This window comes from Protomyctophum parallelum (assembly GCF_964188405.1).
Source record: "Protomyctophum parallelum genome assembly, chromosome: 20".
NCBI lineage: Eukaryota > Metazoa > Chordata > Actinopteri > Myctophiformes > Myctophidae > Protomyctophum > Protomyctophum parallelum.
The window spans coordinates 23,340,836-23,355,586 of NC_139718.1; the positions used below are offsets into that span (position 1 = coordinate 23,340,836).

Sequence of the window (14,751 nt, forward strand, 5' to 3'; positions counted from 1 at the left end):
CATCACGCCCTCGATGAGTCTCTATATTATTACCATTACTATTACTAATCCAGAATAAGGTCAGTCACAAACATAATAAAATTAACAGACAGACAGTCAGTAACAGTTACAGTATTCGTTTAATACTAAAATAATATTATTTTATTTGGAACGCCACGCCACACACAAAAACATCACCACATTATAGCCTACCACATAGTTTAAATTCCCAAAGACGATGATGAAATATTGCGGTCCGTTCACCGCAGACCCACACACATATCTTACACACTTGCAGTCACATATGTCTATGTTTGCATTGCACTGACTGCTGATGAACGGTCAGGGGATTTTAGTTCCCTGACCAGGGTCAACTGAACATAAAATCTGATTGTGTCGTCAAGGATGTAACCTCGCATCACCAGGCTTTCCACCGCCTGGTCTCTGTTTCAAAAGTCCGTATGATCCGGTCTGGGGCCGGGTGATGTGGTTACGTCATGTTGTAGTATTGTTTTGTAGTCGCCAGACAGGACTAACAGGCGGCGGCAACTTCCTTTTCCCGCTCAATAAAAGCTCTCGTAAGCGAGAGCTTTATTGAGAGGGAAAAGGAAGTTGTCGCCGCCTGTTCTTCCTGTTTGTTGTAGGCAAACCATTGCCTACAACATGACGTAAGCATATCATCCGGCTCCAGCCCGGATCATATACCGAAATGAAATGGTGCCCAGGCAGCAGGCTAGGTTAGGGCACTGGCATTACATGCCCAGTAATGTTGTCTGAACAAGGGGTAGGTTCAGTCCACCCATTTCAGTGGGTTTTTGAAGATGTTCTGATATGAGACTAGCTTTGTATCCCCATACAAACGGTAAGATAAGAGTCCAATTTATTAAAGAAATTTGCAGTGAGAAAAATCAGTAAAGTAAAGCCACCATCTTAATAGCATTGATACGACTCATCATGGATAATGGTAGGATCCTCCAATTTTCAATATTGCTTCTGGAACTGGAGACATGAGTTTAAAAGTTAAGCTTACAAACATCCGTGGCATCATGCCAGATGTTGTACTGATTTCAATCAGGCAACATACACCGACTGGTGCTTATTCTGGTTGGGGAAAGAAATACCATTTCAATGAGAGGCCATGTTCAAGGAATGAGTTTTTATTGCTTGAATACAGCAAACTAAACGAAAAGACAAAATACTATTTTATAGATGATAACAGCATTGGAATCAAATTCAATAGCAACTATGTGCTATGACATTAAGCCGTTACATAGATGATAAAGAAACTCACTAGCAAAAGAGCAATAAGAACATACAGAAATCCTACTTACACATTATACAGTACTTCCTAAGTAGTCCTGTTGAATCAAACCTCTTAATGACCAGCCCACATTTAATTCTTACACTGCTGTTATGTATAGTTTCTTCTGAACCCAAAACGTGGCATTTGGTCATGGCATGAATATTGTTCCGTTTACTTTGACAAAACCTGAATTCACACATAAAACGTTTAAAAAAAATGAAAAAACAAATAAAGAAAAAAGATTCAACTCCTATGAACGCCTCTTTTCCCTCTGTTCAGTAGTGACCTGTGGAAACATGAAATTGGAAACTTAACATTGGATGGTGCCAGAAATAAGAATGCATATCAATATAGTGAATATACATGTTGTAGATCATTATTCTGTGAGAGATCAGAGTATCTTCTATATAATTAAATCTGTTCATATGCAATAGATCATAGTATGTTGTGTATCCTTAAATGGCAACTTTAGTTTTTTTCAACCAAGGTTCATGTTTTAGGTTGTTATTAGTGAAAGTAAGTGTTAATTTTCTTCATTTGCTGCTTTCTTTCGTTTTAGGGACTTTAGCTGTTTTTGACAGGGGGGGGGGGGGGGGGGGGCATTCGAACAAGGGGCTAAATATGTATTTATTTTACAAAATGTTATAGCGATTTCTTTTTTTTAATCATTTACTATAGTCCTACTAGAGCCCAAGAAATTACATCTGGCCACAAAAGATCACGAGATTTACTGAATGTGTCAAACTGACATATTGAGCCTATGACACAGTGTGGCTTCCCCCCAGTAAGCCTCCTTCACAGTCAGTAGATCCTGTGATCATCTGTGGCCATATTTCTGGGGTCCATTAGGACTATAGTAAATAATAAAAATAGAAAAACAAAAGAAAGCAGCAATGAAAAAGAATTAACTCATCTTTTACTTTCTCTAATAACCTAAAACATGAGCCTTGGTTGAAAAAAACTAAAGTTGTCCTTTAAATGTTATGTCCTTCTAAATGTAGTTCAAACATACGTGGTGAGTAGGAGCGAGATCGTGATCGAGACCGGTAGGCCCTGTCTCTGTAGTAAGGAGAAGGAGATCTGCGTCTGAGGAGAACAAAAGAAGAGTTGGTACCTGCATAGCAGAATAGATCATTCAGATGACTTGTACATTTCAAGTAATGGGAGAATCTTACCTGTATGAGCGGTAATATTCTCTGTCATCATAGCGATCATAGCCACTTCCACGGTCATAGCCCCTGTCACCCCTTTCATAGCCGCTGCCGCTGCCCCTGTCGCCCCTGTCACCCCTGTCTTCTCTTGAAAAACGCCTTGATGATGAGGACGATGATGATGATGTGCTAGGGCCCTCATCACTGTGATACAGACACAGAAATATGGTTGAGTTGCCTTTGTCAGGTAGGAAGTCGAAATAAATAAAATATGTATACAATGTGTGCCGAGGCAGAATTATATTGACTGGTCAATATACACTCACTATGTGGGGCGTCCCATATAGATCCCAGGAGTCGGAGTGTGGGGTCGTTTAGTAATGGAGAAATCCACTCGGATCCTACGTCCATCTAACTCCATTCCATTAGCCCTCTCCTTTGCCTGAATGAAAACAACATCGTTTTTGACCAACAGTCCCGGCGCTCCAGGGAATTTGCCTTTGTTTACTTTGAAGTTAGTTGTAACTAACTGGACCTTATAATTATATAACTTGAACTCTAAAATATGGTTTTGATGGGGGTGATGACCTTGTGCGTAATGACTATCCATGCGATTCTAATCTATTTACCTCTTTTGCATCGGCTGTGGCTTCAAAGTAAACAAAAGCAAAACCCCTGGAGCGCCGGGACTGTTGGTCATAAACGATGTTCACCTCGGCCAGAGGGCCATACTTGGAGAACACATCTCGCAGGTCTCGCTCAGTGGTATACAGACTGAGCCCAAATACCCCTAGACAAAGGTTGGGGTCTGGGTTAGCCTGAGAGGGAGGTGGGGGAAAAGCACAATTAATGCCAGTTTCTTTGAAAAAATAAAATAAAAGGATGAGTTTGTCATTTGAATAAATGCAGATCGGCTATTTTTGCCATGCAGGGTTAACATAAGGGTCAGCAATTTCAGTAGCCAAAAGCTTAAGTGCCACCACGTGCTGATATTTTACTCAAAAACAACAAATGACAGTGAAATAACTAGAGATGGGGAGAGGAATACCCTGTTGCCGATGTGTCTACGGCGGTTAGACATGGGAGAGTGGCTGTGGCTCCGATGGCGACGATACTCCCCACTACGAGATCGGCTCCTGGAGCGGTGGCGGCGCGAGTGTGAGCGCGAGTGTGAGCGTGAGCGGGTGCGGTGCCTGCGTGAACTCCGATGGGAACGGGACCTGGGGAACAGATGACGAGACGCATGAATGACGCATTTCCTGCCATCCTTTGCTTGCAAAACATTCATGTAATGTTTACATGTCATGGAATTAGGGCCCGACCGATAACCAATTTTAGAGAGGGGACAATCACCAATAAGCAATATGCAACAGATAGTGATTTTTTTTTGCTGGAATGAAAACAGGATTTATCTGTGCGGATTGTGCAAAGAATTTTACCAATTATGATTATGTAAAAGTACAGTGACAGTAGTACAGACAGGCGCTTTTTTTAAACCACTGACTATTCAAGACTTAAATATATACTTTTAAAAAGAGTCTACCAGCAGCATTGGTATCACAGTTTCACACATCACATCTGTGGCCAATATATCAGTCACTACATGGAATACTAGCCTTTGGAAAATAGTCTGCTCTCTCCATACACACAAAACACGAATTTAAACAGAGCTGAAGCACAATTTACCTGGATTTGGACCGGGAACGAGATCTGGACCTTGAATAGCGGGATCCATCTTTGGAGCGTACCGGGGTATGGGCTGGTGATCGACTGGTTGATCTCCCAGAGCCCCGAGGTGACGCGCTCCTCGAGCCAGATCGAGAGTCCTGGACAAGTCATATAGGTCAGAGACAGCATAGAAAACACAAGGCAACCAGTGAGTAGAGAAAACGACCATGAGAGGAATCTCATTCACAACCTCTACATGCCCCTTAAAAAAGGATGGCTGTTAATGTACTGTGCATGATGTAATCAGTCTAAAAGTTTGCCTATTGAGGGTCATACAAAGTCATTTCAACAAGTATGTCATTCTCGTTTAAACAAACTGATATAGCTTAAGCTCAGTTTGCATGTGAGACAGACCAATTATATTTCTGTTATAGAGAGGAAATGCCATGCAATGCTTAAGAGAGAAAGAAAAAAGGTGAATTACAGTAATGTCATAGCGGGCTATTAGGAAATTACTCATACCCCCGTACAACTTCTGATCTTAACTTCATAACTTCTGTAACTTCAAAACAACCATTTCTTTTCTTCTTTCTTCAGATTGACCTCATGACTTCTTTTTTTCGTCTTCCCCCTTTTACCATCTGCCAATACACCACTCTAGTGGGCAATCTTGCTTGCTTCTGTCAGCTTCCAAACGGCAATACATCATTAGCATGCATCATCAACACCATCAGCTTCATCATCAAACAATAACAACTTCTGAAACCTCTGAAACTTCTTCCGCCTTTTTCTTTCTTCCAACCTTAACCTTAACAAAAAACAAACAAGGATCATAAGCAATGATGGATTTTTTCACGGGCCATAAAAAGGAAAGACATCAGATAAATCCTGGTTACCAATACTTAATTTATAGTCAGTCGTAAGACGGTAGCACGCGCGGAAAAAAAACATCTACAAGCTCTCGAGCTTGTAGGTCGGAATATTTCCGGCGTACAAAACCACCGTGCGAGTAAGTATAAATAAGGCAAGGCTTAAAATCAAGCTAAATCTTAAACTACGTTATCAAATGTAAATAAGCAGATGCATCGGATTCGGCAGCCATTTTTTTTGCTGGCCTAACAGCTACCAATCGCCTCACATTGCGGCACATATTCGGTACTTTAGAATGAATAGTCACATTACCAGTTTTTGTTATCATATTACCGTACAAACAATGCACTAACGTAATTTCATAATCGCCCTCTGTGATTCAAATAATGGCGCATCGATTCTAGAAATAACGGGTTAGGTTTTCTGTGCAGAGCCGCTAGGCCCGATTAGCTAACAGCTAAAAAAAAACGCAACAAGCTAGCTCGCCGTTGCTAGCTAAGAGTTTAAACACGGCTCTTGTATTGTGATGCGTACTCACCGGCTCTTTTTTGAATTCTCTCTCGTTGTCGCTCATTTCAGCTAGATCACAGAATCTTAACAATTAACGGATAGTGATTCAAATTAATCGGCCAGTAACGTTTTATTTTCTGCTCGGTCTTACACTAGCACTCTCTCGTGCATGAGGCGAGCATCCGAATGCTTGCTCTACGTTCTATTGTGTGCTCTTAAAAGGAAACAGATATACGCGTCTTCTTCTCGTTCATTTTTATTGGCCGGATACACATATGAATCACATACCGCCACCTGCTGGAGGGGATTCAAATCTTAGGCTAAATTCATTGTCATGTCAAGGGCCCCCAAATTGAGTTTTTATTTTAAAGTCTAAATTATTCCTAAACTTTCACTTGTTCTTTCTATTTTTGAATAGTTGAAGTATAAAATGGGATTAAAGAGGTTAAATTGATCGTGAACATGCTGGGGAAGCCCTGGAACACCCAATGATGTGATTATGAATCCCGCAGGCATAGTTTTACTGAGGTTAGGTTTAGGGTTAAGGTTAGGTTTAGGTATAGTTTTACTGAGGTTCTGAGAGCCACTGTTCTAGAATAGATTCCTGTATAAGGATACAGTCCTTTGTTCTCAATTCATCAAGTCATACAGTACATACAATAGCCTACATTACATATCAGCAACTCTAAATGCAATAGGCCTACTAGATATATTTACAGAAACAATGGAGTGGGGGGCGAGGGGCACTCGGGGGCTGTGAGCTAGCTTTATAGGGAGTGCGTTGTTTGACTCTCTTTTTATGTGTATTACATAGTACATATACAAGTGACAGTTTGCATGTCCTCATTAAGGGCTCTGCCTCTGACAGCAATAGTCCGACATGGCGACACCCTACCCCAAACCCTACCTATAACCATAACCGCACACGGAAGCTACGGGTGAGTCTTAACCGGCCACGTATCTCGTGACGTATGTGTCTTAACTGGCCACGTATGTCGGAGCCACAGGGGGGGGGGGGTCTTAACCGGCCACGTATGTGTCTGAAAGACACCTCCAGTGGTTCCCATTTCCCAATTCCACCATTACAAACAGTCAAGACCCAAGCACCTGCTGTCGCATGTCCGACCTACAGGGACTGAAGAGAGCTCCCTGTTGACCTCAGGGGTCACAACCTTCCATAACAGGTCCTGTGAAGAGCACTCACATACGACTTGAGATGACCCCTGACAAAATTTAGGACCTTCTCTACATATGATACATCATACATGGTACAGTAATTGCCTCGCCACGGTCTCTTTGTGCAATAATCTCCAAACTCGCTGTGATGTGGATGAAGTTATCCACCTTGGCCTCTCCAATGGTTGATGCCTCCTCTTATCCCGACCTCATCCATCCTACAGCTTCCCTCCCACCTTAGCCTCTTTCCCTATTCTTTTGATAAGAGTCTGTCTCCCTTACTGAACCAACGCTGAGGATAATCACCTTCATTTCCCATCTCTCCTCCTCTCTTGCAAAAGCTACCTGATCATTATTGTACAGTATACTGGAACCCAAACGAATTGGAATCAGGTTATAACACACACACACACACACACACACACACACACACACACACACACACACACACACACACACACACACACACACACACACACACACACACACACACACACACACACACACACACACACACACTGAGTAAACTCAGCAAGGCAGATGGCTTCTTGGTTAGAGTGGGTGACAATATTATCACACGAAAAGATGAAATTACCTACCTAGGTTCCATCCTGGAGGCCAATCTTTCCGGTGATAAAATGGCCACCAACGTAATCAAAAAAGTCAATCAAAGAACAAGATTCCTTTACAGGATCTCCTCACTGGTCAGCAAAAACACCTTGAAGACCTTAACAGGAGCCCTCATACAAGGTTTCTTTGACTATGCATCCACCTCTTGGTACCACAGCACCTCAAAGGCCCTTAAAACAAGGCTCCAGACCTCTCAAAACAAACTGGTCAGGCTCCTACTTGGCCTCACCCCCCGAACCCACCTCACCCCTGCCCACTTTGACAGGCTGGGATGGCTTAGGGCCGACGACAGAGTACAGCATCTTGCAATGGGTCTGGTCCACAAGATTCGATACACCACCAAGATACCCATGTACCTGTCTAAATACTTCCTTAATGTAAACGAAGTCCACACCCACAACACCAGAGGGAGTGCAACAAACCATGTACAACCCAGATTCGGCACAAACAAGGGACTAAATTCTTTTCGCTCCTATGCCACCAAAATGTGGAACGCCCTACCAACAGTCATTAAGACATGTGAATCCCTTGACTCCTTCAAAACCGCTCTCAAAGGGCACCTACGGATGGCTGCAATTCGAAACTGGCCTCTGTAAAATCTGAATCCCCCCCACCCCCCCACCCCATTTTCCCTCACTGTATATAGTATCTTTTCCCTTTTTTGCTTCCCATATGATGAATTCCTGTTCTGTTCTTTACCTACAGAGAAATGTCTATTTGTATGTCTCTAAATGTTTGTATGTCTTTAAATGTTTTGATGAATTGAACAATGTGGACCCTGTTGTAAACAAGTGTAATGCTTAATTGGGTCGTCCACTCACAGTTGACAGTCTTTGTATTGAGTTTGTGCTTAAAATGTACTGTAAATTCTACAAACTGTTAATAAAGATTTCAATCAATCAATCAAAACACACACACACACACACACACACACACACACACACACACACACACACACACACACACACACACACACACACACACACACACACACACACACACACACACACACACACACACACACACACACACACACACACACACACACACACACACACACACACACACACACAGAGTTTCTGGTCCCGCGTAGCCAGACAACTATTATGGAAATCGCGGAGGCAACAGTCTGGTAACGCGAGACTAGTATGTTTCAGACACAGAGTGACCAATGAAAGTACTCTCATGTCAAAATACTTCCGGTATGCCTTCTGCCTTGCCTTTCCTCGGGAACAGCCCGCCGGGTGAACAAATATCAACCACGTAGATCACGGATTACCTACAGATATAAAGGTAATGCCATTGATATCCTACCTATCGAATAGGATTTAGACACCGTTTGCTTATTTGTGGAAAATGCAAGTAAGGCCAGTGATTTGGTTGGTGTTTTCCGTCTTGCTTAGTAGGACTTGTACTAGATAGCAACTGGCTAGCTAACATGCTGTCAGTCAGTCTGCACGTTTTGTATAGCATAGCAAGTTTCAGTGGGATCTATTTCTAGCCTAGCTCCGTTTGGAACCTCATTTCTAGCTTAAACCACCATACACCCAGACCGACCTGGGGGAATGAAGCTTGATTGGCTTACATCATTTCCTGAATCAGCTGGTTGTATTTTTTTCAGTAGTATTTAAGATACCTGCTGCCCATCTTTGGTAATCTGTTGATAGAATGTTGAGTAGACAGTCTCTTGGCAAGCTTTTGTTTTCCCGTTGACATGGTGTTATTGAATTTAAGGCTGGGCAAAATTGGGCAATTGAACATATCAATGATAACAATCTTACAATTAGTCTGGATAACATCTGGAACTTGGGATATAGTAATATTGCGATATATGACAAGTATTGTCTCATAAGTACTGGTTTTAAAGGCTGCTTTAGAGTTAAGTGATGTCATGTATGTGACTGTTCTAGAGTCTAGGGTAGTGGTCAGTGGGTAAATCGAAACGGTAGAATCTCTAGACTGTTGAACAACTGAACAAGGTATGAACACAGTTAGCCCCTTTCGGGGGATTTTGGATGAGTTTTATGTAGGGTCCCTGCTCATAACTATATTTTCGTATGGGAATTCTGGAACGCAGACATAAATATTCTCTCTAAGATCGTATCTGCGGCGTTTGACGGCCTTTTTTAGTTTAAGTTATTCTGAATTCGTGAACTATAAGTACCTATACAAACCGCTGCGAATATCTCCTGTGGCGCGGAAGCCGTTAAGTATTTTTAATCTTTGTTTGACCGATTTGGTCGCTTTATTTCTTCTTGTTTGTTTACCGTTTATTGTACCGCCTCCCAGTGTGCGGTTGGCTTGTGCGGCTACGTCCCTGCCTCTGATCTGCTCTGTCATAGCTATAGCGCCACTAGCTAGCCAGATAGGCGGTACAATGAGGTGTCAATAAACAAGGAAGGAAGAGAAGAATCAAAGCGACCAAATCGGTCAAACAAAGAAAAAAATACTTAACAGCTTTCGCGCCACAGGAGATATTCGCAGCGGCATGTATGGGTACTTATACTTCACATATTCAGAAGCCCTCACACGAAAAAATGTTGTCAAAGAGCGCAGACAGGCGTTATCCACGTTGTTTATGTTTTATGTATGTCCGCGTACCAGGTGGCAGGATACTGCTGGAACAGGACCCAATGGTCTGTGTCGTCAAAAAGTCAGAAACTTCAGTACCATTGGGTTCTGCTTGGAGGGCTAGAACACAGTCTGCCTGAGGTTTTTTTTTACCCTTCTATGCTGCACAAACTGGTTTTTGAAACAGCACCTTTTAGAAACATTGTACCTGCTGCTACTTGTTTGACCCCCTGCATATGATGCTAATGTTTAAAAAATAACATTTACACACCTGTAATATGATGCTAACATTCTGTACATATATCTAGCCACAATTAACTCTTAGGTGCTATTTTTTGCTATCTGGCAATACCAACCCTTGACAACCCATTCATGTAAACAGAAAAGTCTTGTCTGATTCATTGTATTAAACAACGTTAAACTCACCAACATTGTTCTATCTGCCAAGATTTTGTTTAATAAAAATCCGCCATAGACAACTTATGACTCATTCTGTCAATAAAGTATGTGCAGGTGAAGTGTCAGTTTAATTTTTGAGTGGTGCTAGCCACTCCTATAGCAATGTGTGTGCTGGCTGGTTGTCAGTCCGTCCGAGCATGGAACCAAGTGTCACTGTTGCGCAGCCTAACACACAGGCTAGGGAGGAGGGCTTGTACAGTACACTGAGTACAGTAATACAGCACAAGTACAGTACAGCACCACTCCATTCAGATGGGTCTGATTTTGTTCAAGTACTTGTTTTCAATAACGCAACATCTTGCCATTGGGTTTTCCAATGGGCCCCGAACACACTAATCACCCCCCATATTACTTAATATTACTCAGGTGTAATGTGAATGGAGTATCAGATTTTCCTAAGATGGTTGATAACTGATAACTTTTGCAGATGCCTCCAAAGAAGGTAGAAGCACCAAAACCACCACCAATAATTGGAAGGTTTGGAACTTCTCTCAAAATAGGAATTGTGGGATTGCCTAATGTTGGGTACGTACGTACACACGAACACCATTGTCAAGCATGCCGACTATATGAATGACATTGTTTGTTTTTTGCCACTCAAAGTTGATGAGGGGAGCTATTGACACGTTGATTCTGACCTTTTTCACTAGGAAATCCACTTTCTTCAATGTGCTCACCAAAAGCCAGGCTGCAGCAGAGAATTTCCCATTCTGCACAATTGATCCAAATGAGAGCAGGGTGCCCATTCCTGATGAACGCTATGACTATCTATGCGAGTTCCACAAACCACTGAGGTATACTATATGTAATTGCAGTGTATTGCTGTTGTGCTCTTTTTGTTGGTCATAACAGATGATTTATAAGATGGCCATCTTTCTTATATGATCCATCTGTTTATGTGACTTCCTCTCCCTGTGCTCTCTCTCGTCTCTCTAGTAAGGTGCCAGCATTTCTAAATGTTGTGGACATAGCTGGCCTGGTGAAGGGAGCTCATCTAGGACAGGGACTGGGAAATGCCTTCCTCTCTCACATCAGTGCCTGTGATGGCATCTATCACATGACCCGTAAGATCAATTGAGTCATTCAGTGCCTGTGTGGCAGCATACAACTGAAATATGGCAATATGGGGAGGGGAGGGGGGGGGGGGTTATGACCTCACTTGAGTAACTTGTTGTGTTTGTGTGTGTGTGTGTACAGTATATAGAGTAGAATTTGGGCCTCCAGTGTATAGGCGACATACTGTAGATGCGAGATATTTTTTTAAATTTTATATGTAGGGCTATTATAGGCTTGTAAAATGTCACTGTGTAATTATAGGTGCATTTGATGATGAGGACATTATCCACGTGGAAGGTAATGTTGACCCTGTGAGAGACATTGAGATCATCCACGAGGAGTTGAGGCTGAAGGATGAGGAGATGATTGGTCCCATCCTTGATAAACTGGATAAGGCTGCTGTCAGGGGATCAGACAAGAAACTCAAGCCTGAATATGTATGTTTGGGTCATAAAATGTATATCTCTATCCTATCTATGATGTGTGTAATATTCATGAGTATTTCATACATTTACTTTTTTCTGGCTGCAGGATATCATGTTAAAGATAAAGAACTGGGTGATGGAGGAAAAGAAACCCGTTAGATTTTATCACGACTGGAATGAAAAAGAGGTATTATTTTCTGTGTGTATTTAAACTGGGGCCTCCCAGTGTATACCTGTGGTAATGCTGTGATTTTAGCCATTGTGGGCGCCATAGCCCAGTGGAATATGGAATGCTGTGAATCATTTTTCCCCCTTTCTCCCAAGATTTCATGTATGTATATATTTTTAAATCCATGATAACGACCTGAGATATTGTGCTCCGTTGTACTTTGTAATTTTTAAGTAGCCTGCCAGGTTTAGCATGATTTAACTCTTTGCTGTCTCTGCAGATTGACGTTTTGAACAAATACCTGTTCTTGACCTCAAAGCCCATGATCTACCTGGTGAATCTCTCAGAGAAAGACTACATAAGAAAAAAGAACAAGTGGTATGTTCTAACATGTCCAGGCTTATGTATGTACATGTTTGTTTGCACATCTTGCACTTGTACATCAAAGCCTCATTTATATTGTGTCTGACCTAGTATGAAGTAGCCTAATCCCTTTATGCCCTACACAGTATGTACTTAGTTGTATGACAGACAGCAAAAATGTTCACCTATAATGACATGTCCAAAATAGGGATGCCAGTTCAAAGTGTGTTCTCCTGTTTCTTTCAGGTTGGCGAAGATCAAAGAATGGGTAGATGCCCATGACCCTGGGGCACTGGTCATTCCTTTGAGTGGAGCAGTGGAGTTTAAACTGCAGGAGATGGAGGAGGAGGAGAGGAATAAATACTGTGAGGAACAGAAGACGGCTAGGTGAGATGTTTCACAAACACCTCTAATACACAACTGAATTATTTTGTTTTCCTACATCAGCTCCTAAACCTTCTGTTGGTTTTGCAGCTGTATAAATCATTATATTGTCAGGTATGCGGTTAGGCGCAAGCTTGGCTCAGGGAGGACTGGCACTTTGGTTAATAACATCATATCCTGTGTTTGTAAAACTAATGTTAGTAAAACATATTTACCTGGATTGTAGTTAAATGTGCAACACTATTGCCCATTTTGAGGGCACATTGCTATCAAATACATTTCAGATGGGGCAGTCTGTCCAGCCTCCAGATATAGTCAAACATGTTGGTGATATTTTTCCTGCTTAACAAGGTTCATTTGTTGTGTGGTTGCATGTTTGTTGTTAGTGTGCTGACTAAGATCATAAAGGCTGGCTATGCAGCGTTACAGCTGGAATACTTCTTCACAGCAGGAGTAGATGAGGTGCGAGCATGGAACATCAGGGTAAGGATCCAGTGATATGAAGCAATTTTGACGATTGATTAGAAATAACAATTGCTTGCGCCATACGCATAACAAGTACTTGCTTGCTCCATGTACTGCATGTTATCAACATTTATATGAGCTAATTATTGTTTTTGAACTTTTGAATTAAATGTTTTTATCGTGCTCTAACAGAACGGAACCAAGGCACCCCAGGCTGCAGGAAAGATCCACACAGACTTTGAGAAAGGCTTCATCATGGCTGAGGTGATGAAGTTTGCCGACTTCAAAGAGGAGGGTAGTGAGAATGCGGTAAAGGTATGTGTCTTGAAAATGGACTGTATGTGGCATCAACACCGTTCTGAATAACACATTTCTTGACCAATAACGAAATGGCCATATTCTCTCCATTTTCATTCCCTCTCTGACAGTCTGTTGGGAAATACAGAAACCAAGGCAAGACCTACACTGTGGAGGATGGAGACATTATCTTTTTCAAATTCAACACACCCAATGCACCTGCACCCAAGAAAAAATAATGGGCCAAGACATTGCATCAGGGGGGTCTAAAGACTACAGACCCATCCTGCCCTTGAGAGCTATTGCCTTTTGGTTTTCATACTTCTCTTCAATTTGCCGGAAACAATAAACAATTAAGTTGGCCAAGGGGTTTTGCCAGGTCTTTCAGAGGAACACAGGAACATTTTAGTAATATCCATCCTACATTTCAATCTGCAATATAGTTTGTACTATTCAATAGCCCATATGACATAATAAAAATCCACCACACACTGTTGATCAAGGGTAGGATTGTTCTGAGTGTGGATGGATGGGATATTATTATTTTAGACTTAATTGAGTTGTCTGTCTCGCCTAGCCAGATTAGATGTCCACCTACCAATATCATCTGGCTATGCAGGACTATGAGACTACTGTCTGTCTTTAGTATAATCCTGTATTCTTGCACTAGGCTCTGTGTAAAAGAACATTTTGAAATTAATAAGCAGATATGGTACATATAATTCTGAAGATCACCTGATTAGGACTATGGCTTGAAATGCATTTCCTCACTCACCACCTGATGTTTTGCCAAATAGTGAACATATGAATACATTTTTTTAAAGTGGTGATTTCAACCCTGTTTTAATTAACTGAATTGAAAAGATATCTAACGGGAGAATTGTTTTAAAAAATGCGCTTATTCTTTAAGGGATCCTGCTGAGGTCCTATGCATGTACTGCAACTAAGCCCAATAAAGAGAAAAAACAATCTGTGTAATTTAATTAGTATGTATTTGATGCGATTAGAACAATATGCTAAAAGGAGGGGGAGGGTAACGGGGGTGAAGTAATGTGGGCGAGCGGATGTGATTATGTAGTTATTGATAGCTGAGCTCTCCTGATGGTAAATGACAAACTTTTCTCTGCCAACCCAAATAAACATGGCTGTATGAAAATGTGTCCCGCGATATATTTAAACAAAGGGGCTCGTAAAAGTACAGAACTTTTTGGACCAGCACAGCTGGTTCCTTGTATTACTCTTGTGGCTTCACTGACTGCATTCCTTCTATGTTCT

The 14,751-nt window shown here is 41.7% G+C and overlaps 2 protein-coding genes across 4 annotated transcripts; one reads left to right on the top strand and one right to left on the bottom strand.

The window, feature by feature from the left end:
• Positions 1 to 1,120: 1,120 nt before the first annotated feature.
• Positions 1,121 to 5,663, bottom strand: LOC310878387 (transformer-2 protein homolog beta-like). 3 transcript variants are annotated; one of them, XM_083792706.1, is made up of 9 exons: positions 5,510 to 5,663; positions 4,868 to 4,903; positions 4,120 to 4,259; positions 3,482 to 3,653; positions 3,063 to 3,251; positions 2,760 to 2,875; positions 2,458 to 2,637; positions 2,295 to 2,368; positions 1,121 to 1,568 (listed from the first exon to the last, which is right to left on the bottom strand). In XM_083792706.1, the coding sequence occupies exons 1-9, from the start codon at positions 5,543 to 5,545 to the stop codon at positions 1,558 to 1,560; spliced, it is 954 nt and encodes a 317-aa protein (XP_083648832.1). In that variant the 5' UTR covers positions 5,546 to 5,663; the 3' UTR covers positions 1,121 to 1,557. The 3 variants fall into 3 exon arrangements, with proteins under 3 accessions (XP_083648832.1, XP_083648831.1, XP_083648833.1); XM_083792705.1 differs by having other exon boundaries at positions 4,868 to 4,909; XM_083792707.1 differs by lacking the exon at positions 4,868 to 4,903.
• A 2,828-nt stretch (positions 5,664 to 8,491) lies between these two features.
• LOC310878389 (obg-like ATPase 1) lies at positions 8,492 to 14,450 on the top strand. The gene is made up of 11 exons (XM_083792711.1): positions 8,492 to 8,580; positions 10,745 to 10,842; positions 10,968 to 11,111; positions 11,254 to 11,381; positions 11,635 to 11,810; positions 11,905 to 11,985; positions 12,248 to 12,345; positions 12,577 to 12,717; positions 13,101 to 13,197; positions 13,372 to 13,494; positions 13,608 to 14,450. The coding sequence occupies exons 2-11, from the start codon at positions 10,745 to 10,747 to the stop codon at positions 13,713 to 13,715; spliced, it is 1,194 nt and encodes a 397-aa protein (XP_083648837.1). The 5' UTR covers positions 8,492 to 8,580; the 3' UTR covers positions 13,716 to 14,450.
• Positions 14,451 to 14,751: the final 301 nt, after the last annotated feature.

Bases quoted from the DNA above. Each gene is read 5' to 3' on its own strand.
- LOC310878387 (XM_083792705.1), bottom strand. From the start codon at position 5,545: ATGAGCGACAACGAGAGAGAATTCAAAAAAGAGCCG. The intron at 4,260-4,867 runs GTTTCAGAAGTT...TGACTTGTCCAG, and splicing joins AGGCGGAAGAAGTTTCAGAG to GACTCTCGATCTGGCTCGAG. The intron at 3,252-3,481 runs GTATTCCTCTCC...CCTCCCTCTCAG, and splicing joins GTAGACACATCGGCAACAGG to GCTAACCCAGACCCCAACCT.
- LOC310878389 (XM_083792711.1), top strand. From the start codon at position 10,745: ATGCCTCCAAAGAAGGTAGAAGCACCAAAACCACCACCAATAATTGGA. The intron at 11,986-12,247 runs GTATTATTTTCT...CTGTCTCTGCAG, and splicing joins ACGACTGGAATGAAAAAGAG to ATTGACGTTTTGAACAAATA. The intron at 13,198-13,371 runs GTAAGGATCCAG...GTGCTCTAACAG, and splicing joins TGCGAGCATGGAACATCAGG to AACGGAACCAAGGCACCCCA.